This window comes from Mercenaria mercenaria, chromosome 13, assembly GCF_021730395.1.
Source record: "Mercenaria mercenaria strain notata chromosome 13, MADL_Memer_1, whole genome shotgun sequence".
Classification (NCBI taxonomy): Eukaryota; Metazoa; Mollusca; class Bivalvia; order Venerida; family Veneridae; genus Mercenaria; species Mercenaria mercenaria.
In genome coordinates, this window is record NC_069373.1 from 46,697,526 (window position 1) to 46,711,243 (window position 13,718).

The 13,718-nt window shown below is 34.0% G+C and overlaps 1 protein-coding gene across 7 annotated transcripts in view; it reads right to left on the reverse strand.

Annotated features, from left to right (window-relative positions):
- LOC123530238 (IQ motif and SEC7 domain-containing protein 1-like) overlaps positions 1–13,718 on the reverse strand; it is a 155,349-nt gene that overhangs the window by 49,752 nt on the left and 91,879 nt on the right. Inside the window, exon 1 of one of the 7 annotated variants that reach the window (XM_045310999.2) lies at positions 1,484–1,659. The exons of the other annotated variants lie outside the window; for them this stretch is intronic. Within the exon in view, the coding sequence (XP_045166934.1) occupies positions 1,484–1,518 (35 nt within the window). The 5' untranslated portion in view covers positions 1,519–1,659. Of the gene's footprint in view, positions 1–1,483; positions 1,660–13,718 lie in introns of those variants that run through there. 7 annotated transcript variants of the gene reach the window in all.

Consider the following 13,718-nt stretch of genomic DNA (forward strand, 5'->3'; position numbering starts at 1 on the left):
CATTAGTAAAAATCAAAATATTATACACACGTTTTCTTTCTTTTATTCCAACAGATACCCGGGCACTGAATGTGTTCACTGAAATACCAAACACGGCAACTAAATACAAGAAATGAGTATAAAATGAGGCTCTGACATCCTTTTATACCCGAAAAACATCCCTGTCAGTTTGCACTCAAATAACCTCCATTACTATCAGTATCGAAATTCAAATTCATATATAAAGGAGTCCAGAAATACTATTAAGCTGACCTTCCTTATTTTGACAAGTCCATAAAATTATCTTCGGCAAACATCATTGATGTGATTCAAACAAGAACATTAGATGCCAATACTTATACTAGCTGTTTACCGTTTGTCCTGCCATACCTGACTTGGCCAGTCAGCCGTCGATCCTGACAGTGATCAAACTGACATGCAACCTACTTCCAAATCATTTAATCTTAATACTGACAAAAAATAACCTAATCATTTGCAAGGTCAAACAGATTAAATTAAGACATTGTCAAAAATCAATTGAACCTATCATTTAAGAATGATTTCGAGTAAACTAGTGGGATTAAATTTTAGTTTAATGATATTTTGAGCGGGGTTTTGTGGGTTTCTTGCAGCCTACAAGACTGCCACTGTGACTTGTGTCACACCCTCCCACATCCTTCTCAATCAGGATAAACAACATGACAATTACCCATAATGCATCAGTAGTTATTAGATTGATTAAAAATGGCTGAAATGTCATTTTAACTCATTTTTCACTTGGAGACAGCACAATTTTAACCTCAAGTGCAAAAACTAGTTTGAAATAACAGTGTAAATGCCAGACGGACATACAAGAAATGCGAAAGAATTCATCAAAGTCAAGGAATTACTGGAAATAATTTGCCGCTACAGCACTTTAATGAGCTGGACAGTGGTCCTGACCAGTCTGAATTAGTAATTGCATGGTCTGATATTGACTGGAATATGTTCCATTTTATAATGAAGGGGGTAATTTACTAAATTACCACGGTCCTAATTGGATGCATCTTCTAGTAAGCTCACAGACTCTGGAAACTTTAATGGAACTCTTGTAAGGACTAGGTAAAATCTGGCACAATGTTAGCAATTGGTTCTGACATTCCTACATTAATGGCATTATCAGTGTAATCTCACCTCAGATATCCAAAAGGGAAGCAAAAGGTCAACAAAGGTGAATAGTGATGATTCTTGTTGTAATTGAATTAGTCTAACATTTAGTTTGATATAGCAACAAAAGTTGCTTCTTTCAATGTCTTTAGCTCTCCAGACCATTTCCTTACGAAAAAAAAAAACCATTATCGATGTTGTGACACTGTAATCCGTCTTGATTCCCACTAAACCAACACAACAGCCATCTTATCATGAATACTACAACTCGGTCCCAAAACAGAGAACAAAAAGAAAATGTTACAAAATATAACAATAACAACATAATTAGTATAAAATATTCATGATGCAAGCAAACCTTTTCATTCTGCCTCTCCTTGTTGCCGTATCCATCCCGTCTGCTGTTGTAAATCCCTATATTATAATTAAAAAACTTCTTAGTATGTTTGTTTCAAGGTCGACTATGTGGAGCATGACCAAAGCTGCTTCCTCCTTCATTGATTAACTAAAGTAACGAATCAATATTTCAAGATCAATATTCACACCCTTCTAATGCCAAGCAATTGCATCCGTAGCAACGAATCGGTGGAGTTAAGAATCATTTTCAATAGACGTCTCTTTGATCACGCCACTTAATATAAGATGTAATTTACCAATATATCTTTTGCTTCTGTAATTCAAGCTCTTAAAGGACTGTATCTACTTCCTTCTAGAATATATGAGGACGTAATTAAGTCCTCTACTGATGACACTTTGTCCTTGAATATGAAACATTGTAAAACCTCAATGTAATCGTCCCGTTGGGACAAATTGTCCGATATGACCTTACAATAAATGACCAATCTTTGTAACAAGTTTTAAACATTTACCACTTTAGGAAACTATATAATTTACAATGATCTGAAAACTGACAGCCCTTTAACAGCAAACCATCTTGTATTGAAATTCAAATTAAATTCAAACATATTGAACAGCATGACAGCTGAAAATATTCAGAAAATATCCATCACTTTTTTTCCAAATTTAGCATTGGCGTGGAATTTTAAATTCATCATGGCAACTCTCTTCTTTTGTAAATAAATATTAAAACTTGATTGTTTTTTGCTTAGAATCAATCCTGCATGATTACGAGTGTGTGCACCATGCTGTTCCGAGAATTTTTTCCTTCGGCAGTTTTCACAAAAGAATATTATCCAAGCACAATGACATTAGACAACATTTTACTCCATTATTGGTGAATGAGTCTCACAGACTGGTCCTAAAACCAAAGAGGAAATCTGTCCAATTTTCTACAAATAGAGTCAATACAGTATTGAACCAGTCTGTCGACAACAACTGAGCTCACTGGTTCTCTGTTTCTGCAGAATCAATAAACAATTGATCCCTTCCTACTATTCCCTGGAAAGATGATGGTTCCGAGCTGACATTTTAAAACTACTTTAAGACTAAAACTAACTAAATATGCATACATCCACGGTGAAGACTTAAGCCATAGTCAATATTTGCCGACATTTATTCTGACTTTCCCTGCAAATATTCTACCATTTGTTCATGACTTACAGAACAAATTTTCTCCTAAAGGAAAACAAGAAGCACAAAATAAAATTAGCTATAAGTTTACATTTAATTTTAACTTTCAATTTCTCGCATACAGAATAATTTAACAAATTTTAACACGAAATTTGGCAACCTGTCTAAGATTGCTCCCCAGTAATTGATTAATTTCAAAACTGTACACTGAAACAACCAATCAAATGATGTCTTTCTTAAAATAAGAACCATCTATTACTTTCTTGAACAACTTGGACAAACTGACATACTGCAAAGACTATAAAGAAAACAAACTGTTCTACATAGCAAATGTGAAGAATACATGAATATATACCGCATTTGGTAGATAATTAAAAGTTCTTGCCATTGAACTACTGAAATGGCATCATAAACAAGCAAGGTGGCATGAGCTAATGAAGTACTGCATAATAAATTTGCCACTTACATGCAAAAAGCTTCCATGTCAATACAGCTGACTACTTTTTGCTCAGAGGTCAGTGCAAAAAGCTTCCATGTTATTACAGTTAACCACTTTTTGCTCTGAGGTCAGTGCAAAAAACTTCCATGTCAATATAGTGAACCACGTTTTGCTCAGAGGCCAGACTGTGCAAAAAGCTTTCAAGTTAATACATTTAACCACTTTTTGCTCTAAGGTCAGTGCAAAAAGCTTGAATGTTAATACAGTTAACCACATTTTGCTCTCAGGTTACAGATATATCCTTTTTTTCAGAAAAGACTGGTGATAATATATAATTTTCAGGTTTATTTACCTAGAATCAATAAATCAGTAATTACTTGTGACGTCTTATATAATATTGAGCATTGACAAGAGTTTCTTCTCTGCCAGATGGTCCAGAAAACTTATGTTTCAGTTAAAAACAATCCCTTAAGAACAATTTACAAATAAAGAGCTGTATCATTGGAATTGCAAATTATTATTTTTATGTCCTGGTCTTGCTGAATCAAAGTAATTATTCACACTTCTTTCTGTACTAGTAGGTTGTTATTACCAATAATACACAATGTAGCTGTAAAATTGGGAACAAGAAGCAGTTTCTTATATTTTTTTTTGAAACTGCTCCAGATAATGATATTATAAATATGAAGGCATTATTCTGCTTGCAGGTTAACATTTCTACATGCCATTAATGATAATTTTAGTCCATCACAAAATCACACGAGCCTTGCCAAATATATTTTGACCAGGGATAACACCTATTCTTGCACACCGTAGTAACTTCTGGTGTTTTTACCCAAGCCATCAAAACCCATCTGGCATAACCCATGCCAGACAACTCTCATGCTGCTAATTATAATGGAAACTAACAATTTACCCACTGATAATATCTATTTTTATATCAAATTCGATAAAAATCAAATGCTTTGATGGTAGCTCTTTGTTCCTAAAATTATAGTATACTTCTTGATTCAAAAAAGGTATTTTATGGAAAAATATATAACAATACACTACAAATGATAAAACTAAATGGCAACTTTGTTGTTGTGCATCTTTGAAACTTCAAGACGTCATTATTTTGTTTACATATAACATTTTGTCCTAACAAGAGTTCATTGATTCTGTACCAGTACTGACTAATGTTCTCTGCAAGTAACAGACAACTTGCCAACTTGACGATGGAGAACAAGAGTAGTCTTATGAGAACAGATGCTTCTTTCAGGGTTCAAACAATCAACCTCAAATCTGGCACGTTTTATACTCTCCTTACTGCTCGAACTGGCTCATATTAAACAATAACTAAGCAAAAATTTGAGCTGCACCATGAGAAAACCAACATAGTGCATTTGTGACCAGCAAGGATCCAGACCAGCCTGCGCATCCACGCAGTCTGGTCAGGATCCAAGCTGTTCACTTTCAAAGCCTATTGCAATTAGAGAAACCATTAGCGAACAGCAAGGATCCTGCACAGTCTGGTCAGAATCCATACTGGTTGCAAATGCACTATGTTGGTTTTCTCATGGTGTGGCTCATTTGTAATACTTAGTAGAGTCAATTATCTATCATTTAAAAAAAAAAAGACTCCTAAATCACAGATGCCCACACTTCAATCAATCATGCTCATCCCGAAATCAATCACTGTAAAACATATACTCATCATTATATTATTATAACAAACTAAATCAGAAAATTTCTCCAGTTACGGTCATAAATAAAAAATCATCAGTCGATTATAACGACATTTTAATATGATTTCTAGATCAGATAAAATGCCATAAAACCCTTTTTCTAATATGAAATATAAGCCTGTGTGGCCCAATAACAAAGATTTCAAAGACACCACATCAATATTATTATCCCCAATATCTAACAAACAATACTGCCATAAAAATACCATGGCTACTTAAAAATCAAACAATTACCAAATTTAGACTGCACCTGTATTGTACACAAAGTAAAAATATCATATGAAATTTGTAATGTTTTTAATCCTTATTCTGACAGTGGGTTAAGTTTGCTTTTCTACACCACAATCAAACAAAGAAATAGGGCTGAAACTTGTATTTCAATTTCCAAGGTACCACGCCTTCTTTTTTCCAGTAACAAAAATTCAAACTAAAAATTAAACTTTCAAACATTGTTAAATGTGTTGCTCTAGCCTCAATAATTATACATGTGAACAAAACCCACATTAGAATAATTATGAAGTTCAACTTCCTATTTGGGATGCAAAAAGCGACCATTTTCTACTCTTACATCACATAAATATATAAGAATTTGATTGACTTGACATGAAACTGAAGTTGCAGTATGTCGAATCTGACTTACACAGAGTAAAATAAAATATACAAAGAAAGAATTCCAAGATAAGCGAGTTCCACATACCAATACAGTACCTGTTAAAGATCCTTTATAGAACAAAAAGAATCAACATAATGGCGGACTTGGTTTGATCGAGCCTGTTCACCAGAGGTAATGACGTAATATGCAGCACCTGAGCAGAATTCTATTCTAGTAAGAATGAGAGTACTCCATGGACTTGGTTTGAATGAGCCTGTTCACCAGAGGTAATGACGTAATATGCAGCACCCTAGCGGAATTCTATTCTAGTAAGAATGAGAGTACTCCATGGACTTGGTTTGAATGAGCCTGTTCACCAGAGGTAATGACGTAATATGCAGCACCTGAGCAGAATTCTATTCTAGTAAGAATGAGAGTACTCCATGGACTTGGTTTGAATGAGCCTGTTCACCAGAGGTAATGACGTAATATGCAACACCCTAGCGGAATTCTATTCTAGTAAGAATGAGAGTACTCCATGGACTTGGTTTGAATGAGCCTGTTCACCAGAGGTAATGACGTAATATGCAACACCCTAGCGGAATTCTATTCTAGTAAGAATGAGAGTACTCCATGGACTTGGTTTGAATGAGCCTGTTCACCAGAGGTAATGACGTAATATGCAACACCCTAGCGGAATTCTATTCTAGTAAGAATGAGAGTACTCCATGGACTTGGTTTGAATGAGCCTGTTCACCAGAGGTAATGACGTAATATGCAACACCCTAGCGGAATTCTATTCTAGTAAGAATGAGAGTACTCCATGGACTTGGTTTGAATGAGCCTGTTCACCAGAGGTAATGACGTAATATGCAACACCCTAGCGGAATTCTATTCTAGTAAGAATGAGAGTACTCCATGGACTTGGTTTGAATGAGCCTGTTCACCAGAGGTAATGACGTAATATGCAACACCCTAGCGGAATTCTATTCTAGTAAGAATGAGAGTACTCCATGGACTTGGTTTGAATGAGCCTGTTCACCAGAGGTAATGACGTAATATGCAACACCCTAGCGGAATTCTATTCTAGTAAGAATGAGAGTACTCCATGGACTTGGTTTGAATGAGCCTGTTCACCAGAGGTAATGACGTAATATGCAACACCCTAGCGGAATTCTATTCTAGTAAGAATGAGAGTACTCCATGGACTTGGTTTGAATGAGCCTGTTCACCAGAGGTAATGACGTAATATGCAACACCCTAGCGAAATTCTATTCTAGTAAGAATGAGAGTACTCCATGGACTTGGTTTGAATGAGCCTGTTCACCAGAGGTAATGACGTAATATGCAACACCTTTGCGGAATTCTATTCTAGTAAGAATGAGAGTACTCCATGGACTTGGTTTGAATGAGCCTGTTCACCAGAGGTAATGACGTAATATGCAACATCCTAGCGAAATTCTATTCTAGTAAGAATGAGAGTACTCCATGGACTTGGTTTGAATGAGCCTGTTCACCAGAGGTAATGACGTAATATGCAGCACCTTAGCGGAATTCTATTCTAGTAAGAATGAGAGTACTCCATGGACTTGGTTTGAATGAGCCTGTTCACCAGAGGTAATGACGTAATATGCAGCACCTGAGCAGAATTCTATTCTAGTAAGAATGAGAGTACTCCATGGACTTGGTTTGAATGAGCCTGTTCACCAGAGGTAATGACGTAATATGCAGCACCCTAGCGGAATTCTATTCTAGTAAGAATGAGAGTACTCCATGGACTTTGTTTGAATGAGCCTGTTCACCAGAGGTAATGACGTAATATGCAACACCCTAGCGGAATTCTATTCTAGTAAGAATGAGAGTACTCCATGATCTCAAAGACCACTCTGAGTCCAAGTTCATTTTTTCTGTGTTCTATCCTTATACAATTAACAGATATTGAGTATAAATCTTATTTTTCGGAACTGACATATTTATAACAAGAGCACCGCCTTGCGGGTGCTGACGCTCATCTGATTTTTTTTGTGTAATAGAAATATTGTCCTACCCATGATTTTCTAAGTCTAAAAAGGGCCATCATTCTTGCAAAAAGCAGGATAGAGTTATGTTTCTTGATGTACAGTGTCCACTTATGTTGGTGAAAAACTGTTGCAAGTTTTAAAGCAATAGCTTTGATAGTTTATGAGAAAAGTTGACTTAAACATAATACTCAACCAAGAAAATGATTTTCTAAGTCCAAAAGGGGCAATAATTATTGCAAAAAGCAGGATGGAGTTATGTTGCTTGCTGTACAGGGTCAGCTTATGATGGTGAACAAGTGTTGCAAGTTTCAAAGCAATAGCTTTGATAGTTTAAGAGAAAAAGTTGACCTAAACATAAAACTTAACCAAGAAATCTGATATTTTCTAAGTCCAAAAGGGGCCATAAATCTTGCAAAAAGCAGGACGGAGTTCTGTTTCTTGCTGTACAGGGTCAACTTATGATGGTGAACAAGTGTTGCAAGTTTTAAAGCAATAGCTTTGATAGTTTAGGATAAAAGCTGACCTAAACATAAAACTTAACCAAGAAATCTGATATTTTCTAAGTACAAAAGGGGCCATAAATCTTGCAAAAAGCAAGATGGAGTTATGTTTCTTGCTATACAGGGTCAGCTTATGATGGTGAACAAGTATTCCAAGTTTCAAAGCAATAGCTTTGATAGTTTAGGAGAAAAGCTGACCTAAACATAAAACTTAACCAGGCAACGCCGACGCAGACGCCGACGCCGACGCCGACAACCGCTCAAGTGATGACAATAACTCATCATTTTTTTTTCAAAAAATCAGATGAGCTAAAAATAGAACTTCCTGATGCGCCATACTCCAATGCCTGGCCAAAGAAAGGCTAAAGAAGACTATATAATTACATGATTATAAAAAAAAACTTTTTTTCATTGAAGGACACTTGTCATAAGCACTGGAAACAGATAATTTCAATAGACCCATATTTCCTCAATGTCTTTTTTTTCTCAAAGAACTGACAATGCCAATCTCAAAACAAAATGCAGAAAAATCACAGGTTCACCCAGTGGCATAAAGATATTTCAATAGATATATAGATTTTTATAGGTTTTATATCCAGTCAAACTTCCCTTATCATTTAAAATGTAGTACATTTTAGTATAGAAAACAGAGCAATTGGTACTGAAAGTGCATTTTACATAATAATTATAGTCTCGAAGACATGCACCCACTGAACTTCACGATCTGACAAATTTTCATAATTTAGTATTAACAAAGCATCATAATGCAATAAAATGACACGATTTTATGAATAACATGATAAAAGGCAACAATAGACGTATTCTCTAGTCTTAACATGTAATTGTGCAATTCTTTGAAAATATTTTATAATAATACACTTTAGACTCGAAATATAATTGTTTAAAGTTCACATGGTAATGTGACAATGGTACCTTTTGCTGTGAGGCATGACTGGGATCCTTATCCGGTCCAAAAGTTTTCTTGGGCCCCAAGATTATATTGGAAATTGATTGGTTGTTTGTGCATACTACGTTTGAAACTGACCAATGGAAGGGTTGCATACAAAGTCCAGGTACTTCAATATTTCATACTTGGAATCAGATCAATCAAGTTATTTCTTAATGTCGAAAAACGAGAAAAATTCATACTAAAACGTTGTTTTATAGATTTCAAAGACTTTTGTTTAAACACACACCAGCTTTACGACTGCCAAAATGAATTACAACATCATGAATTCTTTGCTCAAAATGCAATCAGATATCTGGATAAAAGCAGCATGCTCCTACGCTCAGGCAATATCAACATTTACAATTTCAAAAACTAGCCATCTGTGATTGTAAATAACAGAAAAAAAAATCCAAATGACATTATTCCATTGAAATATCTCCCAATCATCAGCAAGTGAAAAACTGGTAGTACAATTATCATGTCTTCAGGGGAATTTTTTTATCGGAGATCAGAGATATTTTCCGAAAAATATATCTTGTGAGCTTCTGGAGAATAAAATCATGAAAAAAAAAAGTCCTCAGAACTGACTGAGTCATAAGAAATTTTTGACAAATTATTGAGAACATTTATCGGAATTTAACGTACGATGTATCAAGAAATATCCGCAACTTCCAGAATGTTGGGCGATTACAGTGAACAACCAATGAAAACAGCCCGCTAACTCAATCGAACAAATTGGTCATCATCACAACAGGGAAAACGATAGATGCCTCAGTTAGTGCATGTAATTGAATTCAAGGCAATTTGAGGGATGTCTAAAGGGTCTGCAACACTATCTGCCCATCTGTCGCTGAATTCCTTCAATAACAGGAGAATAATAAAATTAATGCAACAGTACTGATGTGTGATACAAGACTTCAACGTGACACTTGGTATCACAGGGAATAATCTAATTTTCCCAAAAAAGGACTTGTTGGATGAATCTCACATAATCAACAGTAAATGACTGAGAGGCACACAGATTGGTATTTAAGCCAAGTAACATTGCAGAACACACCATAAGCCAGTTCAAACAACCTTTCCTTTATAAATAGTTAAAAAGCTTTCCCCATATTTCATGGAACATGTCCCAATGTACCCAGAAAGTTCTGCCACTTTTTTTTTCTTCAACTTTGTTCAGAAAAAGCTCTATAAATATCTCATGGACAAGTTCTAATTTGAAACCAATTCTTATTTCTATTTGGTTTAACTTCACACTGACACAACTGTAAGTTACTGGAATATGGAGTCAGCATTTATAACAAGGTATCAAATTTTGACATAGGAAACAAATGAACATGTTTTTTTTTTCAGGAAAACAAGAAAACTAATGTTGTTTAACAAAATGCTGTTTAACATTAGATGATGCAATGCCTACTCATCCAAAAGTTACATTTGCTAGTCCTCATCAGACCACAAATGTGTCTCATGAGTTTATTATCATTTGACTTTTGTTTCAATTGAGCTACAATTAATTTGTATTACCAAACAGCTCTGTCTGGAACCAACTAAAGATCCAAATTTCTTAAGACAGACACATATGAGCCTCGCCATGAGAAAACAAACATAGTGAGTTTGCGACCAGCATGGAATTAGACCAGCCTGCGCATCCGCTAATGGTTTCTCTAATTGCTATAGGCTTTGAAAGCGAACAGCATGGATCCTGACCAGACTGCGCAGATGCGCAGGCTGGTCTGGATCCATGCTGGTCGCAAAGACACTATGTTGGTTTTCTCATGGCGCGGCTCACATATCTTTTGATAAATGAGCAACTCAACCCTTACAAAGTCATAATAACAAGTACAGCAGACAGAACACCTACAAGTGAAGTGTTAGAGAAATCTTCAACATAATACTATACTGACTATGATATATTCATTCTGCTCCAGGTATCAACAAAAGTGGGTACCAAAAAAAAGAACTGTTGCTATCAGCAATCTAACAACCTTTGCATTCTTTTCTTCTATCATTTTGTGAACTAACAACCTTTGCATTCTGTTCTATCATTTTGTGAACTTTCAATCTTTCTATTTCTTCTACCATTCTGTAATCTAACAACTTTTGCTTTTTTTGCTACCTTTCAGTAAATTAACAACCTTTGCATTCTTTCTATCATTTTGTGAACTTACAACATTTGCTTTTCTTCTATCGTTTTGTGAACTTTTCATTTCTTCTATCAATTTGTGAACTTTCAACATCTGCATTCTTTCTATCATTCAGTGAACATCATCCTTTGCATTTTTTTTTATCATTTTGTAAACTTACATTTGCATTTCTTCTACAAATCTGTGATCTTTTCATTTCTTCCATCTTTCCCTGAAATTCTAACCTTTGTATTCTTTCTATTATTTTGTGAACTTACAACCATAGCATTTCTTCTATCATTCTGTGAACTTAAAACCTTTGTATTTTTTCTATCATTCTGTGAACTTAAAGAATTTGCATTTCTTCTATCATTCTGTGAACTTACACACTTTGCATTTCTTCTATTATCTTGTAGATTTAAAACCTTTGTATTTCTTCATCATTCTATGAACTTACAACCTTTGCATTTCTTCCATCATTCTATGAACTTAAAACAAACCTTTGTATTTCTTCATCATTCTGTGAACATACAACCTTTGCATTTCTTCTATCATTCTGTGAACTTTAAACCTTTGTATTTCTTCATCATTCTGTGAACTTACACACTTTGCATTTCACTTACAACCTTTGCATTTCTTCTATCATTCTATAAACTTGAAGGTGGATAATCAGATTTTGGCCATGTAACGGATTTGTTTGAAACTTTAATGTCTGATCATTTACACCCATTTATGTTCTCTTAACGCTTAATACAAGTTAGATTTTCACTGGAGGTATTTTTAAAATTTAATTTTCCTATCCTGGTTGCCCAACCAAGATGGAGTTAATTTATCATAAGTATAAATGTGATAAACATACTTTGCCTAAGGAAAGGTGTAAATATTAGACATATTGTAATATATTTGTAAAATATTTGCATTAACAATTATGTATTTAGTTGTTATTCATTAGAAACACAAGTTTGAAAAAATATTATTATCTCCCTTTGTCTATCTTGGTTGCGCAACCAAGATAGATTGGAAATAAATGAATTCAGAACATACACACAGTTTTAAAGCTTGCCTTTTGGTTAGGATTGTTAAATACTTAATATGTCTATCAAATGCAAATGTAAAACTAGAAATTGTATCAAAATAAGAAGAAATATCCAGCTTTTTAAATACTTTCATATTAAAGGGGAGTAATTACAAAATTTTATAAAAATTAATAAAATATACATTTCCAATAGGAATCTGTCTCTATGTAATGGGTCTTTTGTTCCTTAAATAAATCTCTACCAGAATATACAAAAAGTAAAAATTGTCATAAAATGTTGTTTAAATATGATTGAACACCTTTAAAACAAACCTTTGTATTTCTTCATCATTCTGTGAACATACAACCTTTGCATTTCTTCTATCATTCTGTGAACGTTAAACTTTTGTATTTCTTCATCATTCCGTGAACTTACACACTTTGCATTTCACTTAAAACCTTTGTATTTCTTCATCATTCTGTGAACTTACAACCTTTGTTCTGTGAACTTAAAACCTTTGCATTTCTTCTAGCATTCTGTGAACTTAAAACCTTTGTATTTCTTCTATCATTCTGTGAACTTACACACTTTGCATTTCTTCTATCATTCTGTGAACTTATACACTTTGCATTTCTTCTATCATTCTGTGAACTTACACACTTTGCATTTCTTCTATCATTCTGTGAACTTACAACATTTGTATTTCTTCTATCATTCTGTGAAATTAAAACCTTTGTATTTATTCATCATTCTATGAACTTACAACCTTTGCATTTCTTCCATCATTCTATGAACTTAAAACAAACCTTTGTATTTCTTCATCATTCTGTGAACATACAAACTTTGCATTTCTTCTATCATTCTGTGAACTTTAAACCTTTGTATTTCTTCATCATTCTGTGAACTTACACACTTTGCATTTCACTTACAACCTTTGCATTTCTTCTATCATTCTATAAACTTGAAGGTGGATAATCAGATTTTGGCCATGTAACGGATTTGTTTGAAACTTTAATGTCTGATCATTTACACCCATTTATGTTCTCTTAACGCTTAATACAAGTTAGATTTTCACTGGAGGTATTTTTAAAATTTAATTTTCCTATCCTGGTTGCCCAACCAAGATGGAGTTAATTTATCATAAGTATAAATGTGATAAACATACTTTGCCTAAGGAAAGGTGTAAATATTAGACATATTGTAATATATTTGTAAAATATTTGCATTAACAATTATGTATTTAGTTGTTATTCATTAGAAACACAAGTTTGAAAAAATATTATTATCTCCCTTTGTCTATCTTGGTTGCGCAACCAAGATAGATTGGAAATAAATGAATTCAGAACATACACACAGTTTTAAAGCTTGCCTTTTGGTTAGGATTGTTAAATACTTAATATGTCTATCAAATGCAAATGTAAAACTAGAAATTGTATCGAAATAAGAAGAAATATCCAGCTTTTTAAATACTTTCATATTAAAGGGGAGTAATTACAAAATTTTATAAAAATTAATAAAATATACATTTCCAATAGGAATCTGTCTCTATGTAATGGGTCTTTTGTTCCTTAAATAAATCTCTACCAGAATATACAAAAAGTAAAAAATTGTCATAAAATGTTGTTTAAATATGATTGACCACCTTTAAAACAAACCTTTGTATTTCTTCATCATTCTGTGAACATACAACCTTTGC